General features: G+C 44.5%; 1 protein-coding gene across 3 annotated transcripts in view; it reads right to left on the bottom strand.

Moving 5' to 3' along the window:
- Positions 1 to 1,805: 1,805 nt before the first annotated feature.
- Positions 1,806 to 21,183, bottom strand: part of LOC109905644 (BRCA1 interacting helicase 1) — a 45,374-nt gene continuing 25,996 nt past the window's right edge. For 2 of the 3 annotated variants that reach the window (XM_031790746.1, XM_031790747.1), the window contains exons 17-22: positions 13,878 to 13,990; positions 13,618 to 13,700; positions 11,623 to 11,976; positions 9,075 to 9,995; positions 4,975 to 5,703; positions 1,806 to 4,845 (exon numbers count right to left, since the gene is read on the bottom strand). In XM_031790746.1, coding sequence (XP_031646606.1) covers positions 4,787 to 4,845; positions 4,975 to 5,703; positions 9,075 to 9,995; positions 11,623 to 11,976; positions 13,618 to 13,700; positions 13,878 to 13,990 — 2,259 coding nt within the window. In that variant the 3' untranslated portion in view covers positions 1,806 to 4,786. Of the gene's footprint in view, positions 4,846 to 4,974; positions 5,704 to 7,784; positions 9,996 to 11,622; positions 11,977 to 13,617; positions 13,701 to 13,877; positions 13,991 to 21,183 lie in introns of those variants that run through there. The other variant, XM_031790749.1, reaches the window with a different exon arrangement.

Genomic DNA, 21,183 nt, shown 5'->3' with positions numbered 1-21,183 from the left:
ACTAACATAGACAACCCACCCAACTCACGCCCTGACCATACCAAAAACAAAGACATAACAAAAGAACTAAGGTCAGAACGTGACACTATATCATCTCGAAAACAAGACATTTATTCTTTCAGCGGAATAGGGAACCGTTCCCTATTTTATCTAACGGGTGGCATCCATAAGTCTAAATATTCTTGTTACATTGCACAACCTTCAATGTTATGTCATAAGTACGTAAAATTCTGGCAAATTAGTTCGCAATGAGCCAGGCGGCCAAACTGCTGCATATACCCTGACTGCGTGCAATGAACGCAGGAGAAGTGACACAATTTAATCTGGTTAATATTGCCTGTTAACCTGGATTTCTTTTAGCTAAATATGCAGGTTTAAAAATATATACTTCTGTGTATTGATTTTAAGAATGGCATTGGTGTTTGTGGTTAGGTACACATTGGAGCAACGACAGTCCTTTTTCGTGAATGCGCACTGCATCGATTATATGCAACACAGGATACGCTAGATAAACTAGTAATATCATCAACCATGTGTAGTTATAACTAGTGATTATGATTGATTAAGTTTAATGCTAGCTAGCAACTTACCTTGCCTTCTTACTGCATTCGCGTAACAGGCAGGCTCCTTGTGAGGCAGGTGGTTAGAGCGTTGGACTAGTTAACCGTAAGGTTGCAAGATTGAATCCCTGAGCTGACAAGGTAAAACTCTGTCGTTCTGCCCCTGAACAAGGCAGTTAACCCACCATTCCTAGGCCGTCATTGAAAATAAGAATGTGTTCTTAACTGACTTGCCTAGTTAAATAAAGGTGTAAAATAATAATAATGTTTTAATAAAAAACGGGCAAAATTGGCTTCTAAAATTACCGATTCCCGATTGTTACTTGAAATCGGCCCTAATTAATTGTCCATTCCGATTAATCGGTCGACCTCTAGTGAAGACACATGCCAGTTGGTTCGCATGCTTTGAGACCACATCCTGGTCATCTGCCTGGCCCCATGGCTTTGTGAATGATGACCTGTTTAAAGGTCTTGCTCACATCGAATTCCAAGAGTGTTATCACACAGTCGTCCAGAACAGCTGGTGCTCTCATGCATGCTTCAGTGTTGCTTGCCTCAATGCGAGGCATTTAGCTCGTCTGGTAGGCTCACGTCACTGGGCAGCTCGCGGCTGGGTTTCCCTTTGTAGTCTGTAATGGTTTAAGCCCTGCCACATCCGACAAGCGTCAGAGCCGGTGTAGTAGTATTCAATCTTATTCATGTATTGACGATTTGCTTGTTTGTCTGAGGGCATAGCGGGATTTCTTATAAGCGTCTGGATTAGTGTCCCTCTCCTTGAAAGCAGCAGCTCTAGCCTTTAGCTCAATGCAGATGTTACCTGTAATCCATGGCTTCTGGTTGGGATATGTACATACGGTCACTGTGGGGACGATGTTGTGGATGCACTTATTGATGAAGCCAATGACTGAGGTGGTATACTGCTCAATGCCAATGGATGCCAGGAACATATTCCAGTCTGTGCTAGCAAAACAGTCCTGTAGCGTAGCATCCGGATCATCTGACCACTTCCGTATTGAGCGAGTCACTAGTACTTCCTGCTTTAGTTTTTGATTGTTAAGCAGGAATCAGAAGGATAGAATTATGGTCAGATTTGCCAAATGGAGGGTGGGGGAGAGCTTTGTATGCATCTCTGTGTGTGGAGTAAAGGTGGTCTAGAGTTATTTTCCGTCTGGTTGACCATGTGACATGCTGGTAGAAATTAGGTAAAACGGATGTAAGTTTGCCTGCATTAAAGTCCCCGGCCACTAGGAGCGCCGCTTCTGGATGAGCATTTTCTTGTTTGCTTATGGCCTTACAGAGCTTTTAATCTAGTATGAAAATTGGGGACTTTTTCCACCACTGCTTGTAACTGTGAAATACAGATGTATATTTAGTGTTAGAGAAAATGTGCATATTTTCTAAAGTTCTCTCTTGATCAAACGTCTGCCCCCATCACTGTGAACTTCTCACAGAGCTTGGCTTCCATTACTCGTGAGGAACTCACCTTTCATCTCCTATTAATCTTGTCCATCTATGACAAAGTGTTTTTTGTTTAAAATGATCTAATTGTTTTAGATTACTGGCCATAAATCGGTCTCTGAATGTGCTACAGCAACGAAACCACTCTCTCCTGCTGAATTGCGATGTAAGGATTCCAGGCATATGCATTGTTAGTGGCTGTTCGTGACGTAGGGTTTAGTCAGGAGTTGATGGACAGTCGGAAGAGCGAATTAAATGGAGGGACATGCCAACTTCAAGTGGTGTCAGATTTCACATCCTGCCTTACACAGGCAGAAGAGACATAGTCCTGTGTCCATGAGAATCAGGACTACCACTCAATGCAATCCATTTCGATCTATGGGATCCACATACTGATTTATAAGTGAAAATGTCAGTCGGAACCGGTACTAGAACCAAGCAGGTCCCCAAAACAGGGGACTTTACATCTAAGAGGTTGTACAGTACAATGCCATCACACATGCACGTATGCATGCGCGCACACACACTGCCAACCATAGATTGATATTGGCATGATGTTTCAGTCTTAATTTTGCATCATCATACAGTTCAATAATTACAGCATATTTCTGAACACAGAAGAGGGACAGATATTGGTTACAATGCAACGTTAATCTGTCACATTGGTTACTGAACACACACTTCAAACCCACAGCAACATATGAAGATAGAAAATAACATCTTGTACTAAGCACAGAACAAGATGTATGTCATTACATAAATTATACCTGTGAGTTCAACAACTGATTCAACCTGTTATGGTCAGGTTAACATTACTGTCTTGATTCATAACTTGATTATGAGGCAGACATTTGGGGTACATTGACTTCCATTGGTTTTTGGTTAGAAAATGCTAACATTTTTGGTTGGTGCAAAGTTTGGTAACAGAATGATGTCACAAACCGTCACAAAAACTTTGCATCCTCTTAGCATCACTGTTCTTCAAGCAAATGTATTTTTGTAGAATTTTCTGTGGAAATTGTGCTCAGAACTGTATGGGTTGATTAACTTTGCGGTCATTGGTTTTTGTTTGACATACATTTTAAAGTGACAAATCTGAGTCTCATTCTGTTACCATGGAATTGCTCTAAACAAACCCAAAGCGTGGATATTAGTCTCTCCTTATTCATAGGCTGCTTTTAAGGAATAAACAATTGTTTGTGTCTGTGGAGCACCAGCTAGAGGACAACCAGACCAAGCACACCTAGTACAAGGTGCTGTGTCCCTCCCTGTAAGGTTGAGGCTTTGAGGCTCACCTGGTCCAGGGTGGGGTCCCGAGGGTGCTGGATCTCAGCTGCTACCACAGCAGCAGGAGAGGAAGAGTAGGGGTTGTGGAAGGCACAACCTATACACTGTAGCAGCCTTGTCACAGAGCACTCCACTGGGTCCCAGATAGAATTGTAGGCTGTACGTGTGTGTGTGTGTGTGTGCTTCAGAGAGAGAAAGAGAAAATGAAAATAAAGGACAAAACAACTGAATGCAAAGTAACCCACAGAAAAGCCTGTAGGGAGACAGCATCAAAGGCCTCAGCCGCCAGCCACACCATTAACCCACTCGTCAGCACAGAAAGTCGTACACCTTAATCCTGGGGGAAAGTGAATACGTATAAATGCTCTTTGGCTAGTGACACTGATTGCTGTTTTATAACGACAGATAGTTTAAATGGATCATTACTTTGAAGGGACTATAAATACATATACCAACGGAACTATAGAATGCTGTTGGGGAAGTGTGTACTGTATGTATGGATGAAAGGTGCTTGGATCAGAGAAATAGAATGATTCATTCTTATTCTTTGGCTTGGATAGCAACACTGTCAAAGGGAAAAGTGACTAGGGGATTCTAGCAGGCACCATGGATTCTTTTGTCCTGAATAATCTATTGAGTCAGTGATTTGGGTGGATCCAGGTTAGAGCCTTTCAGAGTTGGGACATCGTTCAGACAGGTTGGTTTCTCTCACTCTCACTTCAAAGAGAGGGGAGCTCCCCAGCATAGACTTATGGCATCAATGAAGCAGGGGTTTTGTAACTATGGAAACATCTTGCTGACTGCAATGTTTAGCTCCTATAACAGTGCTTCCCTCTCTTTATGGTCATCCCCAGAGGTACTAAAACAAGCCTGAACAAGGAAAGTCTGTAATAGCAGGTTCTTCGTATGTGGCTGTATTATTCCACAGTGAAATCACAAATTAACTAATTCCTGTAGGTTAGGCAAAGATTAAAGATAAAGTCAGATGTATGATTTATTTAATGTCTACCTGTAGTGTTGTTGTCCCTGTAAGGCTGAAGACAGCTTCTGAGGGCCTGTAGGGCCGCTATGCCCCCATACCACCAGTGGGGTAGGGGGGACATTGGGGTCTGGGTGGGAGGCATGGACAGTGTGCTGGACCTGCAGCTGTGCCCCCCCCACCCTCTGGTGCCTTTAAGCCTAGCTCATTTAAGGTACACGGTCACAAGTTACAACATCCACTTTTGATTTGATTGAGGATCACTGACATAAGGATATGTGTTTATTTGTGGGAATTAAATGTACCCTCTGCCACAGGCAGTAGCTGCTGCCCACACACAGCACAGTCTAGTCCTCTGGAACAGGGTCTGTGGTTGTTAGTCCTCTGAAAGACAAGACTTGAGTTGGCATGATGTGCATCATATTAGTCTTGTCACATACAAACAATGTGCATCACTACTGTTCAGATACCTAGGCTCCAAACCTGGTCTATGCAGTGGACCCTAACGCACCTTCCTCCTCCGAGAGGCCCTGTTGCCCCCTCTATCCTGCACCTTGATGCCTAGAGGGGGAGAACAAGCAACAGATGGATGGTTTTGATTTAATTTCCAAATGAGCACTGATAAATTCACTGACAAGAAAAAAAGGAATACACTGACCAAATTACTCTGATGCGTACAGGCTGTCTAACCTTTCTGTAAAGAGTTCTGACTACCAGGCCCTTCCTTTGCTAGACCAGTGGAGCTACTCTCAGTCTCAGGTTCACCTCCAGGACTTCCTCGGACACACACTCTACCCTCGCATTTAGGGTTGACAATGTCCAAGTGCACTGTTGTGGTGGCGGGGGTGCTGCTCGTGACTTCTTCCAGGCCCTCCCAAGAGGGGGGCAACCGTGCCTCTTTCCCCCTGAATCTCTTCACCTCTGTTCTGCATGTTGTCTTCAATCTCCCCCTGCTGCTGTACTGTTGGCAGAAAACACTAGTAACCTCCTGCCCCTTGGCCTTACTGCTGTTGGTCTCTGGCTTGGGAACATCCTCCTGCCCCCTGGCCGTCCTGCTGGTTTCTGACTTGAAAGAGTCCTCTGGCCCCCTGGTCTTGGCCCTAATACTAGTCCCAGGCTTGGTAGAGGCCTGGTCCTTCCATCCTGTGACAGCCTGCTCTCCCTCAGTCTCTTCAGGACCAGCGACACTAGCAGATCTGACTCTGGCTGTCCTGCCCTGGACCTCTAGGCTCTGGTCTTTGGTCTGTGGCTGAACTGGGAGACTGGAGGTGGGTGCAAAGGGCACCCCTGCCTTGGTTCTGCCTCTGCCCCTCTGACTGCACCTGACATGGGTCTGGTCCTGGTTCTTAGCCTGAGTCTTGGAAAGAACAACTCTCCCTTTCCATGGCTGGGTCGGTCTTGTGACCTCAGCGCAGTGACCTGCCAATTAAAGCAAATTATGTCAATATGCCAGCTGCCTCCTACTGCGTGGTGTTGTCTTTTAAATGGCAAAATCTCAAACCAGCTGAAACAAACTTACTTTCCAATTATCAGTAACATGGGACATAAAAAAAATACTACAATTAGCCTAATGTGTGGATAATGTATTTGTATTTATAATGTATTTGTTCCAACTCGTAAGGATATATAAAGGCTAATCAGATACTAAAGGAAGCCTCAGTAAATACTCCAATTACCTCACAGTGCTGCATAACAGCCTTACAGACCAATAGACTAACCACCTATTCGGACTAGAGGTCGACCGATTAATCGGAATGGCCGATTAATTAGGGCCGATTTCAAGTTTTCATAACAATCGGAAATCTGTATTTTTGGACACCGATTTAACTAGGCAAGTAATTTAAGAACACATTCTTATTTTCAATGACGGCCTAGGAACGGTGAGTTAACTGCCTCCTTCAGGGGCAGAACGACAGATTTTCACCTTGTCACCTTGACCCAATCTTGCAACCTTACAGTTAACTAGTCCAACGCAATAACGACCGTTGCACTACACAAGGAGACTGACTGCCTGTTATGTGAATGCAGTAAGCCAAGGTAAGTTGCTAGCTAGCATTATACTTATCTTATAAAAAACAATCAATCAATAATAATCACTAGTTAACTACATATGGTTGATGATATTACTAGATATTATCTAGCGTGTCCTGCGTTGCGTATATTCTGACTGAGCAATGGTAGGCAGAAGCAGGTGCTTAAACATTCATTCAAACAGCACTTTCGTGCGTTTTGCCAGCAGCTCTTCGTTGTGCCGTCAAGCATTGCGCTGTTTATGACTTCAAGCCTATCAACTCCCGAGATGAGGCTGGTGTAACCGAAGTGAAATGGCTAGCTAGTTAGCGTGCGTTAATAGCGTTTCAAACTTCACTCGCTCTGAGCCTTGGGGTGGTTGTTTCCCTTGCTCTGCATGGGTAACGCTGCTTCGAGGGTGGCTGTTGTCGTTGTGTTCCTGGTTCGAGCCCAGGGAGGAGCAAGGAGAGGGACAGAAGCTCTACTGTTACACTGGCAATACAAAAGTGCCTATAAGAACATCCAATAGTCAAAGGTTAATGAAATACAAATGGTATAGAGGGAAATAGTCCTATAATTCCTATAACTACAACCTAAAACTTCTTACCTGGGAATATTGAAGACTCATGTTAAAAAGGAACCACCAGCTTTCATATGTTCTCATGTTCTGAGCAAGGAACTTAAATGTTAGCTTTCTTACATGGCTCATATTGCACTTTTACTTTCTCCTCCAACACTTTGTTTTTGCATTATTTAAACCAAATTGAAGATGTTTCATTATTTCATTATTTATTTGAGGCTAAATTGATTTTATATATTAAGTTAAAATAAGTGTTCATTCAGTATTGTTGTAATTGTCATTATTACAAATACATTTTTAAAAATCGGCATCGGCTTTTTTTGGTCCTCCCAATAATCGGTTTCGGCGTTGAAAAATCATAATCGGTCGACCTCTAATTTGGACATCTGCTTACCCTCTCCCATGGTACCCTTGTTGATACTGATATTAATGAGGTGCCCTGCCACGTTCAGCCATGCAATTACATTAACTAACGAAGCTAAAGCACTGTCACATATTGAGGCTGATGAGCAGAGGGATGAGCTTTAATTGAATGGTTCGGGCGTCCACATTGGACTCCTCCGTCAACCAATCACAGGTTAGGGATTGTTAGGGAGATTTGTGTTCTAACGAGACAACGTCCTGTCAAGCTAATGGGGCTTAATTTGGCAGACTTCAACTGTTCCTGCCTCCCTCCATCTACAATTCAGCTTCTTTAATCAATGGTATGATTGATCATTGTCGGGGTAAGCCGAAACCACGATCACAACTAATCCTTCAAACACAGTAAATGGCTTTTACTCTTCACGACATCATTAAACCATTTTCCCCATGAAGGGGAATGGTTAGGGTGTACGTGAGAACATATGCCATTTGCTTAACTGTTCGTACATACAGAACATTAGGCATATACGGGAAGCAATGGACATAAACAGGTCAATAAATATTTATTTACCAAGGTTTAATGAAAGCCATAATATCACATCAAATTCAATAGTAACCCGCTTCTGCAAGCCGGAATGAAGAAATAGAGAAACTGACCACCACTATAGCAAAGACAAACAGGTCCAACTACTAACAAAATACTAACATAAAAACAACTACAGTTTAACAACTGAGACTAAAATTTTTAAAATACAGCATTTATAATTCTTTATCGGCTTTACCTTCTGAAAGATAAAACTTCTTTTTGGTACTATTGGGTCAATAACATGGTAACTGGCAAAGTAAAGCCAATACAAGGTGCTTTATTGATGGTTCAAACTACACATCTGCACTCTTCTACATCAACTTGACACCACACAAACAAAAACCTGCTAACATGATTTTATTCATCCATTTTCCATATCAGATGGCCACAATCATTATTTATTGATATATATATATATATATATATATATATATATTAATACATACATACATACATACATACACACATTGTCACCCTGGAGATGAGATGTTCTCAAGATGAATGATGGTATTTCTGAGGTTTCTTGTGTTGCTGGAAAGGCCTTGGGTGTTTCCCCCAAGTCATTGAACACACATCCCCACACCCCAACCTCCCCTCTAGTTTACATCAGATACTACATTTATGAAAAGATTGAACAGTAACTGTGTAAAAATGCAAGATGTCTATCTGTGTGAAGTCAGGCATGCTGCATCCTTCCACTCCTCTCCTCACTCCAAATAACACTCATTAAAACACGTAACGGTACAATGCTTCCATCGCGTTTACATGAAAATAAACACATTTTCATGCATTTTAATGATGTGTACAAAAATATAAGACTGTACGTTAACATGGCAATTTGTGAGAAGTTCGTTAGCTCCAGACTGTTTAAACCGATAATGTCGGTCAGACGAGGCAACCCAGTTATGCTGTCACGCCAGATAATGAGACATGATGATCTGAGAATGAACTGGCTTTACTGAGCGTTTTGGTGTGTCTAGTTATCTATATTTATAACCATAGTTTATGGGTATAACCTGGGCCCGTGTCCATAAAGAGTTTAGTTGGAGTGCTGATCTAGGATCAGATCTCACCTGTCCATTTAATTTTAATAATTATTATCTAAAATGAATAACTGATTCTAGATCAGCACTCCTACTGAGACCCTTTGTGAATACGGGCCCTGGTGCCTCATCATCTAGTTATAACCTGGTGTCTACTTGTCTATGGTTATAACCTTAGGGACAACAATGAAGTAGCTGGTTAATTTACCTGAGGATGGCTCTGGAGCTTTCTGTTTGGACCTGGACAGTCTGTGTGTCCTGCTGCCTGTCTGCCTGCTCTGGCCTTGGGTCGCCCCCTGGTTCAGCTCCTGTCCTTCTCCCTGACCTTGGTCCTCCTGTCTCTGGGTCTGTTGGGCCTCATCACCACTCCCTATCCTACTCCCCTGCTGCCTGTCCTGTTCCCATCCCACACTGACACAGTCTCTACTGGCTGAGGGAGCGAGAGCGCCTCCCCTCTTGGTATCAGTGGTAGTGACTGTCTCTGTGTCCTCCCTGGGACCCTGCTCTGGGCCAAACAGGTCCTCAGACAGAGCCTGGGCTGTTCCGGTAGAGAGAGCAAGGCTGGACGCAAGCACAGTTCCCTCCCCTGTCATCATCCCCTGCACTGTCCTGGGGAGAGGCTTGGTGTCCACCACCTCCTCTTCGTCATCAAACATCTCAGGTGTGAAGAAGATGCTCTGGTCTTCCTCTTCCTCTAGCAGGGTGGGATCGTCAACAACTACAGTGGTCTGTCTGGGCTCACAACTGGCAGGGACCTCCACTGGGGAGAGGACTAGAACCGGACCCTGGTCCGGGCTGGGAGGGGTAGATACCGGTCCATCCAGCCCCTCACGGGCCATCCCTCCTTGGAAGGGGATCAAGGGATCCTGACTCACATTCTCCTGGATCTTCTTCTCCTCCTCCTCCACAGAGTCAGGCCGTGGCGGGTCATCCAGATGATCTTGATGCCTGCTTGGGTCCTGGGCCTGGAAGATTGGAGTCTTGAAGTGGGTGGAGCTCACAAGGGTGGAGGTGAAGAGGTGGTGCACGGACCGTGGGGTGGTGAGGGGAGTGGAGATGTTCGGGGGCGGGGCCTTGGGATCACTGTTCGGATGAGTGGAGGGGTGTTGCTGTGTCTGCTTCTGGTCACCTGCTCATAGAGAATACACACATTATGGGAAATCATGGAAAGGAAAGACAACACGTTTGTATGAAGACTGTTACAATGCATTTAGAAATTCAGCTGAGGAGCTGATTGGAGCAGTCATCTGGTGTTGACAGTAAAGATGAGAAAATAACTGGGAAAGTACATTCAAGATGCCAACATTGGCCTCAAGGATCCTATAAGTTGGGCTCGCTAGCACTGTTAAATGAACCAGAGCAAGGTATCAAGAATGGATTCTTTTTTTATATTTTTACCTTTATTTAACTAGGCAAGTCAGTTAAGAACAAATTCTTATTTTCAATGATGGCCTAGGAACAGTGGGTTAACTGCCTGTTCAGGGGCAGAACGACAGATTTGTACCTTGTCAGCTCGGGGGTTTGAACTTGCAACCTTCCGGTTATTAGTTCAACTCTCTAACCACTAGGCTACCCTGCCGCCCCATTAGGGCCTTGGTCAGGGAGGTGACCAAGAACCCGATGGGCACTCTGACAGAGTTCCTCTGTGGAGATGGGAGAACCTTCTAGAAGGGCAACCATCTCTGCAGCACTCCACCAATCAGGCCTTTATGGTAGAGTGGCCAGTAGGAAGCCATTCCTCAGTAAAAGGCACAACAGCCCGCTTAGAGTTTGCCAAAAGGCACCTAAAAGGACTGTGACCATGAGAAACAAGATTATTTGGTGTGATGAAACCAAGACTGAACTCTTTGGCTTGAATGCCAAGCGTCACGTCTGAAGGAAAGGCACCATCTCCACGGTCGTGGCAGCATCATGTTCTGGGGATGTTTTTTAGCGGCAGGGACTGGGAGACTAGTTAGGATCAAGGGAAAGATGAACGGAGCAAAGTACAGAGAGATCCTATCCAATTGTTTTTTTAGTAATTACTATCTTGTCTCATCGCTACAACTCCCGTACGGGCTCGGGAGAGACGAAGGTCGAAAGCCATGCGTCCTCCGAAACACAACCCAACCGCACTGCTTCTTAACAACCCGGAAGCCAGCCGCACCAATGTGTCGGAGGAAACACCGTGCGTGATGAGACAAGGATATCCCTACCGGCCAAACCCTTCTAAACCCGGACGACGCTAGGCCAATTGTGCGTCGCCCCACAGACCTCTCGGTCGTGGCCGGCTGAGACAGAGCCTGGGCGCGAACCCAGAGTCTCTGGTGGAACAGGTTCACCTTCCAATAGGACAACGACCCTAAGCACATAGCCAAGATAATGTAGGAATGGCTTTGGGACAAGTCTCTGAATGTCCTTGAGTAGCTCAGCCAGAGCCTGGACTTAAACCCGACCGAAAATCTCTGCGGAGACCTGAAAATAGCTGTGCAGCGACGCTCCCCATCCAATCTGACAAGCTTGTAGCGTCATACCCAAGAAGACTCAAGGCTGTAATCGCTTCAACACAGTACTGAGTAAAGGGTCTGAATACTTATGTAAATGTAATTTTTTTATATATTTGCAAAAAATGTATTGTCTTTGTCATTATGGGATATTGTGTGTAGATGGATGAAGGAAAAAAACTATTGAACCCATTTTAGACTAACAAAATGTGGAAAAATTAAAGGGGTCTGAATACTTTCCGAATGCACCGTATCTAATGTAATACATCTCACCTATGTTTCCACTCTTTCCAGTGCTGGTGGTGGGGAGAGGCCACAGAGCAGGTGGGACAGAGACCGTAGGGGGAACCCAGGACCTGAACCCCTGTAGCTGGGTGTGGGGCTCTGGGACCTGAGACGTGGTAGTGTGGTGCACCGTGGCCCAGAGAAGGCAGTCTGAGCTGGGGCTAGGACTGGGCCTAGATTGACTGGCTGGAGACAGGACGGTGGTGCTGTTGAAGGTCTGGCTCCCTGCTCCATGGATCTCTCCTGCCCCCTGTTGGCACTGGGAGAAGGCCACCAGCGACTGCATGGCACCTCTGAAGGTGTCGTGGTGCCTGACCAGGTTACGCACCCACTTGGACAGACCTGGGGTAAACAGATACTAATCTTGTTAGTGGAAGGGCATTCCACCACCTACACCCATTTAAAAACATACATTATTATAATATAAAAACAAATTATTTACAGTCATTTCTAATAATACTTATTCTAAGAATTTTATTTTGCTAAATTTCACATTGTCAGCTCGGGGGATCCAATCTTGCAATCTTACAGTTAACTAGTCCAACGCAATAACGACCTGCCTCTTGTTGCACTCCACATTGAAAGTCAATATTTAAAAATATATATATATAAAGAGTTCTTAACAGGGTGTTTTTTTTACCCTTCGCCTGTTACGCGAATGCAGTAAGCCATGGTAAGTTGCTAGCTAGCATTAAACTTCTCTTATAAAAAACAATCAATCAATCATAATAACTAGTTAACTACACATGAATGATGATATTACTAGATATTATCTAGCGTGTCCTGCGTTGCGTATAATATGACTGAGCATACAAGCATACAAGTATCTGACTGAGCAGTGGTAGGCAGAAGCAGGTGCTTAAACATTCATTCAAACAGCACTTTTGTGTGTTTTGCCAGCAGCTCTTCGTTGTGCGTCAAGCATTGCGCAGTTTAAGACTTCAAGCCTATCAACTCCTGAGATGAGGCTGGTGTAACCGAAGTGAAATGAGTTAGCGCGCGCTAAAAGCATTTCAAACGTCACTCGCTCTGAGCCTGTGGTTGTTTCCCTTGCTCTGCAAGGGTAACGCTGCTTTGAGGGTGGCTGTTGTCGTTGTGTTTCTGGTTCGAGCCCAGGGAGGAGCGAGGAGAGGGACGGAAGCTATACTGTTACACTGGCAATACTAAAGTGCCTATAAAGGTTAATGAAATACAAATGGTATAGAGGGAAATAGTCCTATAATTCCTATAATAACTACAACCTAAAACTTCTTACCTGGGAATATTGAAGACTCATGTTAAAAGGAACCACCAGCTTTCTCATGTTCTGAGCAAGGAACTTAAACGTTAGCTTTCTTACATGGCTCATATTGCACTTTTACTTTCTTCTCCAACACTTTGTTTTTGCATTATTTAAACCAAATTGAAAATGTTTCATTATTTACTTGAGGCTAAATTGATTTTATTGATGTATTATATTAAGTTAAAATAAGTGTTCATTCAGTATTGTTGTAATTGTCATTATTACAAATAAAAAATATAAAAAAATCGTCCGATTAATCGGTATCGGCTTTTTTGGTCATCCAATAACCGGTATCAGCGTTGAAAAATCATAATCAGTCGATCTCTAGTATGTTTTATTGCCATACACTGGATAGGTGCAGTGAAATGTGTTGATTTTACAGGGTCAGCCATAGTAGTACGGCACTGCTGGATAAAATTAGGGTTAAGTGCCTTGCTCCAGGGCACATCGGCATATTTGCACTTTGTTGGCTCGGGTATTCGAACCAGCGACCTTTCAGTTACTGGCCCAATGCTCTAAACACTAGACTACCTGCCACCCTGCTCAACACAAGCCCTCTATCTTATGGATGGCTTACCATCACCACCATGTGCCCAAGATAATTAACTACACATTGTGTAAGACAACAGGGACATTAGAGGGCTTGTTTGTAAGTACATGAATCTCGAGTGGCTGCAACATGTGATCATTAATTTCAGTACCTGAGATGTATTTGTTGGGGTTGTTCCCAAACCTGTCGTCTACCAGAATGAGGGCTCCCCAGTCATTCTTGTGTCTGATACACCTGTGGTAGCAAAAACATTGTCAAGTTCAGGTAGTAACCGCCTGGTTTTTAAAATTTATCAAAACCTTTTCAGCCTTCTGATCATGAGCCTGATTTGTGAGCTAGGAGGAAGCCTCCTGTGATAGGCTGAGTCAAGGATGGAGAAACAAACAGGAACATAAACAAAGAGACCCGTACCTGCCCAGGGCCTGGTTGAGGGCTCTGTAGGCCTGGATCTCATACCAGCGGGAGCCTGACAGCAGACCCCTGGCTTTACAGTGCTGGTCATTATACTTCATCTTCAGCTCCACCTGAAAACACAGCTGGAATGTTAGATAGAGACACACCTCACAGGACATCAGGACACTGCTATGCTGCCACCACAGACCAATCAAAGCTGAAAACAGAGCAGAAAAGACAACAGGAGACAGACTGGTATGCTTACAAAAACACGGAAAGATTAATAATAGAAAATATTTGTCCCATTTTTAAAAACCTGGTTAGATGAAGTCACTAGTCTGTTACATATGGAAAGGACTGGTCACGATCCAGCACATTTAATAAGATATGGCAGCCCTTTCTGTCTTCTCTATCACCTGATGGGCAACATGACACGCAGTCTGCAATCCACCCTGATCCATAGTAGCCTACTTCATTTTTAATGGACCATATTCTGCTTGTGTCAAATTTCAATGAAGCATGGTAACAATTATTTTCTACTCTATCCATTTTTTTGTATAAGAGCATTGCTGTTGTTTTTAGTTTTTCAGGTTTCTTTCTGAACCATGTATGAATAAAATGTATTATATAAACCCAGCAAAACAAGAAACATCCCCTTTTCAGGACCCTGTCTTTCAAAGATAATTCGTAAAAATCCAAAATAACTTCACAGATCTTCATTTGCAAAGGGTTTAACCACCGTTCCCCATGCTTGTTCAATGAACCATAAACAATTAATGAACATGCACCTGTGGAACTGTCGTTAAGACACTAACAGTTTACAGACGGTAGGCAATTAAGGTCACAGTTATGAAAACTTAGGACACTAAAGAGGCCTTTCTACTGACTCTGAAAAACACCAAAAGAAAGATGCCCAAGGTCCCTGCTCATCTGCGTGAACGTGCCTTAGGAATGCTGCAAAGAGGCATGAGGACTGCAGATGTGGCCAGGGCAATAAATTGCAACATCCGTACTGTGAGATGCCTAAGACAGCTCTACAGGGAGACAGGACGGACAGCTGATCGTCCACGCAGTGGCAGACCACGTGTAACAACACCTGCACAGGATCGGTACATCCGAACAGCACATCGGTACACACGAGTTACACCAAGAACGCACAATCCCTCCATCACTGCTCAGACTGTCCGTAATATGCTGAGAGAGGCTGGACCGAGGGCTTGTAGGCCTGTTGTAAGGCAGGTCCTCACCAGACATCACCGGCAACAACGTCGCCTATGGGCACAAAACCACCATCGCTGGACCAGACAGGACTGGCAAAAAGTGCTTTTCTCTCACGAGTCGCGGTTTTGTCTCACCAGGGGTGATGGTTGGATTCGCGTTTATCGTTGAAGGAATGAGTGTTACACTGAGGCCTGCATTCTGGAGCGAGATCGATTTGGAGGTGGAGGGTCCATCATGATCTGGGGCGGTGTGAGCTTGTTGTCATTGCAGGCAATCTCAATGCTGTGCGTTACTGGGAAGACATCCTCCTCCCTCATGTGGTACCCTTCCTGCAGGCTCATCCTGACATGACCCTCCAGCATGACATTGCCACCAGCCATACTGCTCGTTCTGTGCGTGATTTCCTGCAAGAGAGGAATGTCAGTGTTTTGCCATGGCCAGTGAAGAGCCCAGATCTCAATCCCATTGAGCACGTCTGGAACAACTTGGGTCGGAGGGTGAGGGCTAGGGCCATTCCCCCCAGAAATGTCCGGAAGCTTGCAGGTGCATTGGTGGAAGAGTGGGGTAACATCTCACAGCAAGAACCGGCAAATCTGGTGCAGTCCATGAGGAGATGCACTGCCGTACTTAATGCAGCTGGTGGCCACACCAGGTACTGTCTTACTTTTGATTTTGACCCCCCCTTTGTTCAGGGACACATTATTCAATTTCTGTTAGTCACATGTCTGTGGAACCTGTTCAGTTTATGTCTCAGTTGTTGAATCTTGTTATGTTCATACAAATATTTACACATGTTAACTTAGCTGAAAATAGAGAACGTTTCTTTTTTGCTGAGTTTATATAGTCCATTCAAAATATGTTCAGACCCCTTTACTTATTCCACATTTAGTTACATTACAGCCTTGTTCTAAAATTAAATCAAATCAAAAATCCTCTTCAATCTACACACAATACGCTATAACGACAAAGTGAAAACAGGTTTTTAGACAGTTTTGCAAATTGTGCATATCAGAGCAAAAATGAAGCAATGAGGTCGAAAGAATTGTCCGTAGAGCTCAGTGACAGGATTGTTTCGAGGCACAGACCTGGGGAAGGGAATCAAAACATTTCTGCAACATTGAGGGTCCCTAAGAACACATAAATGGAAGAAATTTGGAACCACCAAGACTCTTCCTGGAGCTGGCCACCCTGGCAAACTGAGAAATCGGGGGAGATGGGCCTTGGTCAGGGAGGTGACCAGGAACCCGATGGTCACTTTGACAGAGCTTCAGAGTCCCTCTGTGGAGATGGGAGAACATTCCAGAAGGACAACCATCTCTGCAGCACTCCACCAATTAGGCTTTTATGGTAGAGTGGCCAGACGGAAGCCACTCGTCAGGAAAAGGCACATGACAGCCAGCTTGAGTTTTGCCAAAAGGCACCTAAAGGACTCTCAGACCATGAGAAACAAGTTTCCCTGGTTTGATGAAACAAAGACTGCACTCTTTGGCTTGAATTTCAAACACCACGCCTGGTGGAAACCTGGCACTATCTCTACGCTGAGGCATGTTGGTGGCAGCATCATGCTATGGGGATGTTTTTCAGCGGCAAGGACTGGGAGACAAGTCAGGATTGAGGGAAAGATGAATGGAGCAAAGTACAGAGATCCTTGATGAAAACCTGCTTCAAAATGGTTATGACCTTAGACTGGGGGCGAAGGTTCACCTTCCAACAGGACAATGACCCTAAGCACACAGCCAAGACAACACAGGAGAGGCTTCGGGACAAGTCTCTGAATGTACTTGAGAGGCCCAGCCAGAGCCCGGAATTGAACCTGATCGAACATCTCTGGAGAGACCTGAAAATAGCTGTGCAGTGACGCTCCCCATCCATCCTGAGAGCTTGAGGAGGGAAGAATGGCACAAACTCCCCAAATTCAGGTGGGCCAAGCTTGTAACGTCATGCCCAAGAAGACTAGAAACTATAATCGCTGCCAAAGGTGCTTCAACAAAGTAATGAGTAAAGGGTCTGAATACTTATTTAAATGTGATGTGTGAGTTTTTATACATTTTTTATACATTTGCTAACCTTTCTAAAAACCTTTGCTTTGTCATTATGGGTTATGTAGCTTGATGAGGAGAACAAATAATTGAATCAAGTTTAGAATAAGGCTAAAAAAAGGTAACAAAATGTGGAAAAAGTTGAGGGGTCTGAATACTTTCTGAATGAACTGTATACACAGTATACACACACACACATATATACACTGCTCAAAAAAATAAAGGGAACACTTAAACAACACAATGTAACTCCAAGTCAATCACACTTCTGTGAAATCATACTGTCCACTTAGGAAGCAACACTGATTGACAATAACTTTCACATGCTGTTATGCAAATGGATTAGACAACAGGTGGAAATATAGGCAATTAGTCAGACACCCCCAATAAAGGAGGGGTTCTGCAGGTGGTGACCACAGACCGCTTCTCAGTTCCTATGCTTCCTGGCTGATGTTTTGGTCACTTTTGAATGCTGGCGGTGCTTTCACTCTAGTGGTAGCATGAGACGGAGTCTACAACCCACACAAGTGGCTCAGGTAGTGCAGCTCATCCAGGATGGCACATCAATGCGAGCTGTGGCAAGAAGGTTTGCTGTGTCTGTCAGCGTAGAGTCCAGAGCATGGAGGCGCTACCAGGAGACAGGCCAGTACATCAGGAGACGTGGAGGAGGCCGTAGGAGGGCAACAACCCAGCAGCAGGACCGCTACCTCCGCCTTTGTGCAAGGAGGAGCACTGCCAGAGCCCTGCAAAATGTGCATGTGTCTGCTCAAACGGTCAGAAACGGACTCCATGAGGGTGTTATGAGGGCCCGACGTCCACAGGTGGGGGTTGTGCTTACAGCCCAACACCGTGCAGGACGTTTGGCATTTCCCAGAGAACACCAAGATTGGAAAATTCGCCACTGGCGCCCTGTGCTCTTCACAGATGAAAGCAGGTTCACACTGAGCACGTGACAAACGTGACAGAGTCTGGAGATGCAGTGGAGAACATTCTGCTGCCTGCAACATCCTCCAGCATAACCGGTTTGGCGGTGGGTCAGTCATGGTGTGGGGTGGCATTTCTTTGGGGGGCCGCACAGCCCTCCATGTGCTCGCCAAAGGTAGCCTGACTGCCATTAGGTACCGAGATGAGATCCTCAGACCCCTTGTGAGACCATATGCTGGTGCGGTTGGCCCTGGGTTCCTCCTAATGCAAGACAATGCTAGACCTCATGCTGGAGTGTGTCAGCAGTTCCTGCAAGAGGAAGGCATTGATGCTATGGACTGGCCTGCCCGTTCCCCAGACCTGATTCCAATTGAGCACATCTGGGACATCATGTCTCGCTCCATCCACCACAGACTGCACGTTGCACCACAGACTGTCCAGGAGTTGGCGGATGCTTTAGTCCAGGTCTGGGAGATCCCTCAAGAGATCATCCGCCACCTCATCAGGAGTATGCCCAGGCATTGTAGAGAGGTCATACAGGCACGTGGAGGCCACACACACTACAGAGCCTCATTTTGACTTGTTTTAAGGACATTACATCAAAGTTGGATCAGCCTGTAGTGTGGTTTTCCACTTAAATTTTGAGTGTGACTCCAAATCCAGACCTCCATGGGATGATAAATTTGATTTCCATTGGTAATTTTTGTGTGATTTTGTTGTCAGCACATTCAACTATGTAAAGAAAAAGTATTTAATAAGAATATTTCATTCATTCATATCTAGGATGTGTTATTTTAGTGTTCCCTTAATTTTTTTGAGCACACACATATATATATATATATATATATATATAAATAAATAAAGAGAAAATATTTGCAATCAAATGTCTTGGTTGGGGATCAATAAATTAATGTTGAACTGAAACAGCCTTCGATTTTCCAAAATCATGACATTTGAATATATCTTGTGTAGCCCAGAGCATTATCTTTGACATGAAGTGAGAAGGACAAATCAATCGCTACCCGTCAGACACCCCAAAACCACCAAATGTGCCCCAGTGGCTGGAAGGCTAACCATAGCTGTGGGCAATCACCTGTGCTCTGACCTGCCATCCAGCACCTTTCAGGCATCAGGCAGGGCTCATCCACTGAGCACTAATGTGATTAATGTGGGCTGTGGAGTGGGAAGGTGAGGGGCAGACAGGGAGCTCAGGGGGAGACGCCAACCCTGTTAAAAATACATAGGGCCTGAAGAGGTTTATTATTGCCTGCCTACAATGCCCCCTCAGACAGATCTGTTGTGAAAGGGGGAATAAAGGGAGGATACAGCAGAGGTGAAGAAGAGATGACAGGTAGGAGGGGGTCTAGTCAAGTGATGAAGAAGGTGGTGTGGTAGACAGATCTGTTGTGAAAGATGGGGGGGATCAAGCAAACAGGCAAGGAGGTGGTGAGACAGGAGGTAGTTGGGGCAGAAAAGGTGGTCCAGTCTACACAAGACAAGCAACAAGCTATGCCACAAAAAGGCCACAAAGGCATCATCTCCATCAATTTGCATCCATCCATCAGTCCTGGACTTTCAGCGCTAACCTTTCGGGATTGACAAGTGAAAAGTTCATATGGCGTCTGACGGGCGGGACATATGGGACATGCCGGTGAACAGGGCTCTAACAGGGACTGACAGGTAGGTGCCGTGTGTTCACAGCCCAGAGCACCATGACCCCTAACGACACAGGCGTGTACACACTGCTCCCCTCTCTCTGCTTTCTGTCCTGGGAGAGATGTGTCATAACTGGACGTCCACATGGCCTACAGAAAAGGCACTTTTTTAATGTTGATCTAACCATCATGATTGTGTTTTATAAAACATTCATTGAGAGCATTCTGTCCCACTGTTTGACCTGCTGGTTTGGGAATATCAAGTTTGCACAGAAAAATGGGTTGAGAAAGATAGTCAGGACTTGTGGAAAAATAATAAAATAAAACAGCAACAACTGTCATCTCTCTACCTGGGCAGAACCCTCCAGAGGGCCAATCAAATAGCGGTTGAATCTTCCCATCCACTCCACCCTGAATTCCAGCTCCATCCCTCTGAACGCAGGTACAGACTAGAGATCGACCGACTATGATTTTTCAACGCCGATACCGATTATTGGAGGACCAAGAAAGCCGATACCGATTAAATCGGACGATTTGTTATTTATTTATTTGTAATAATGACAATTACAACAATACTGAATGAACACTTATTTTAACTTCATATAATATATCAATAAAATCTATTTTGCCTCAAATAAATAATGAAACATGTTCAATTTGGTTTAAATAATGCAGTGTTGGAGAAGAAAGTGAAAGTGTAATATGTGCCATGTAAGAAAGCTAACGTTTAAGAACTTGCTCAGAACATGAGAACATATGAAAGCTGGTGGTTCCTTTTAACATGAGTCTTCAATATTCCCAGGTAAGAAGTTTTAGGTTGTAGTTATTATAGGAATTATAGGACTATTTCCCTCTATACCATTTGTATTTCATTAACCTTTGTTCTTATAGGCACTTTTGTATTGCCAGTATAGCTTCCGTCCCTCTCCTCGCTCCTCCCTGGGCTCGAACCAGCAACACAATGACAACAGCCACCATCGAAGCAGCGTTACCCATGCAGAGCAAGGGGAACAACTACTAGAAGGCTCAGAGCGAGTGACGTTTGAAACACTATTAGCGCGTGCTAACTAGCTAGCCATTTCACTTCGGTTACACCAGCCTCATCTCGGGAGTTGATAGGCTTGAAGTCATAAACAGCGCAATGCTTGACGCACAACGAAGAGCTGCTGGCAAAACGCACGAAAGTGCTGTTTGAATCAATGTTTATGCGCCTGCTTCTGCCTTCTCCGCTCAGTCAGATACTTGTATGCTTAGTCGCAGGACTCGCTAGATAATATTATCAGCCATGTATAGTTAACTAGTGATTATGATTGATTGATTGTTTTTTACAACATAAGTTTAATCCTAGCTAGCAACTTAGCTTGGCTTACTGCATTCGAGTAACAGGCAGTCTCCTTGTGGAGTGCAACGAGATAGAGGCAGGTCGTTATTGCGATGGACTAGTTAACTGTATGGTTGCAAAATTGGTCCCCCGAGCTGACAAGG

This window comes from Oncorhynchus kisutch, linkage group LG15, assembly GCF_002021735.2.
Source record: "Oncorhynchus kisutch isolate 150728-3 linkage group LG15, Okis_V2, whole genome shotgun sequence".
Classification (NCBI taxonomy): domain Eukaryota; kingdom Metazoa; phylum Chordata; class Actinopteri; order Salmoniformes; family Salmonidae; genus Oncorhynchus; species Oncorhynchus kisutch.
The sequence above is the reverse complement of the archived record's forward strand: the minus strand, read 5'-3'. Positions and strand labels throughout refer to the sequence as shown.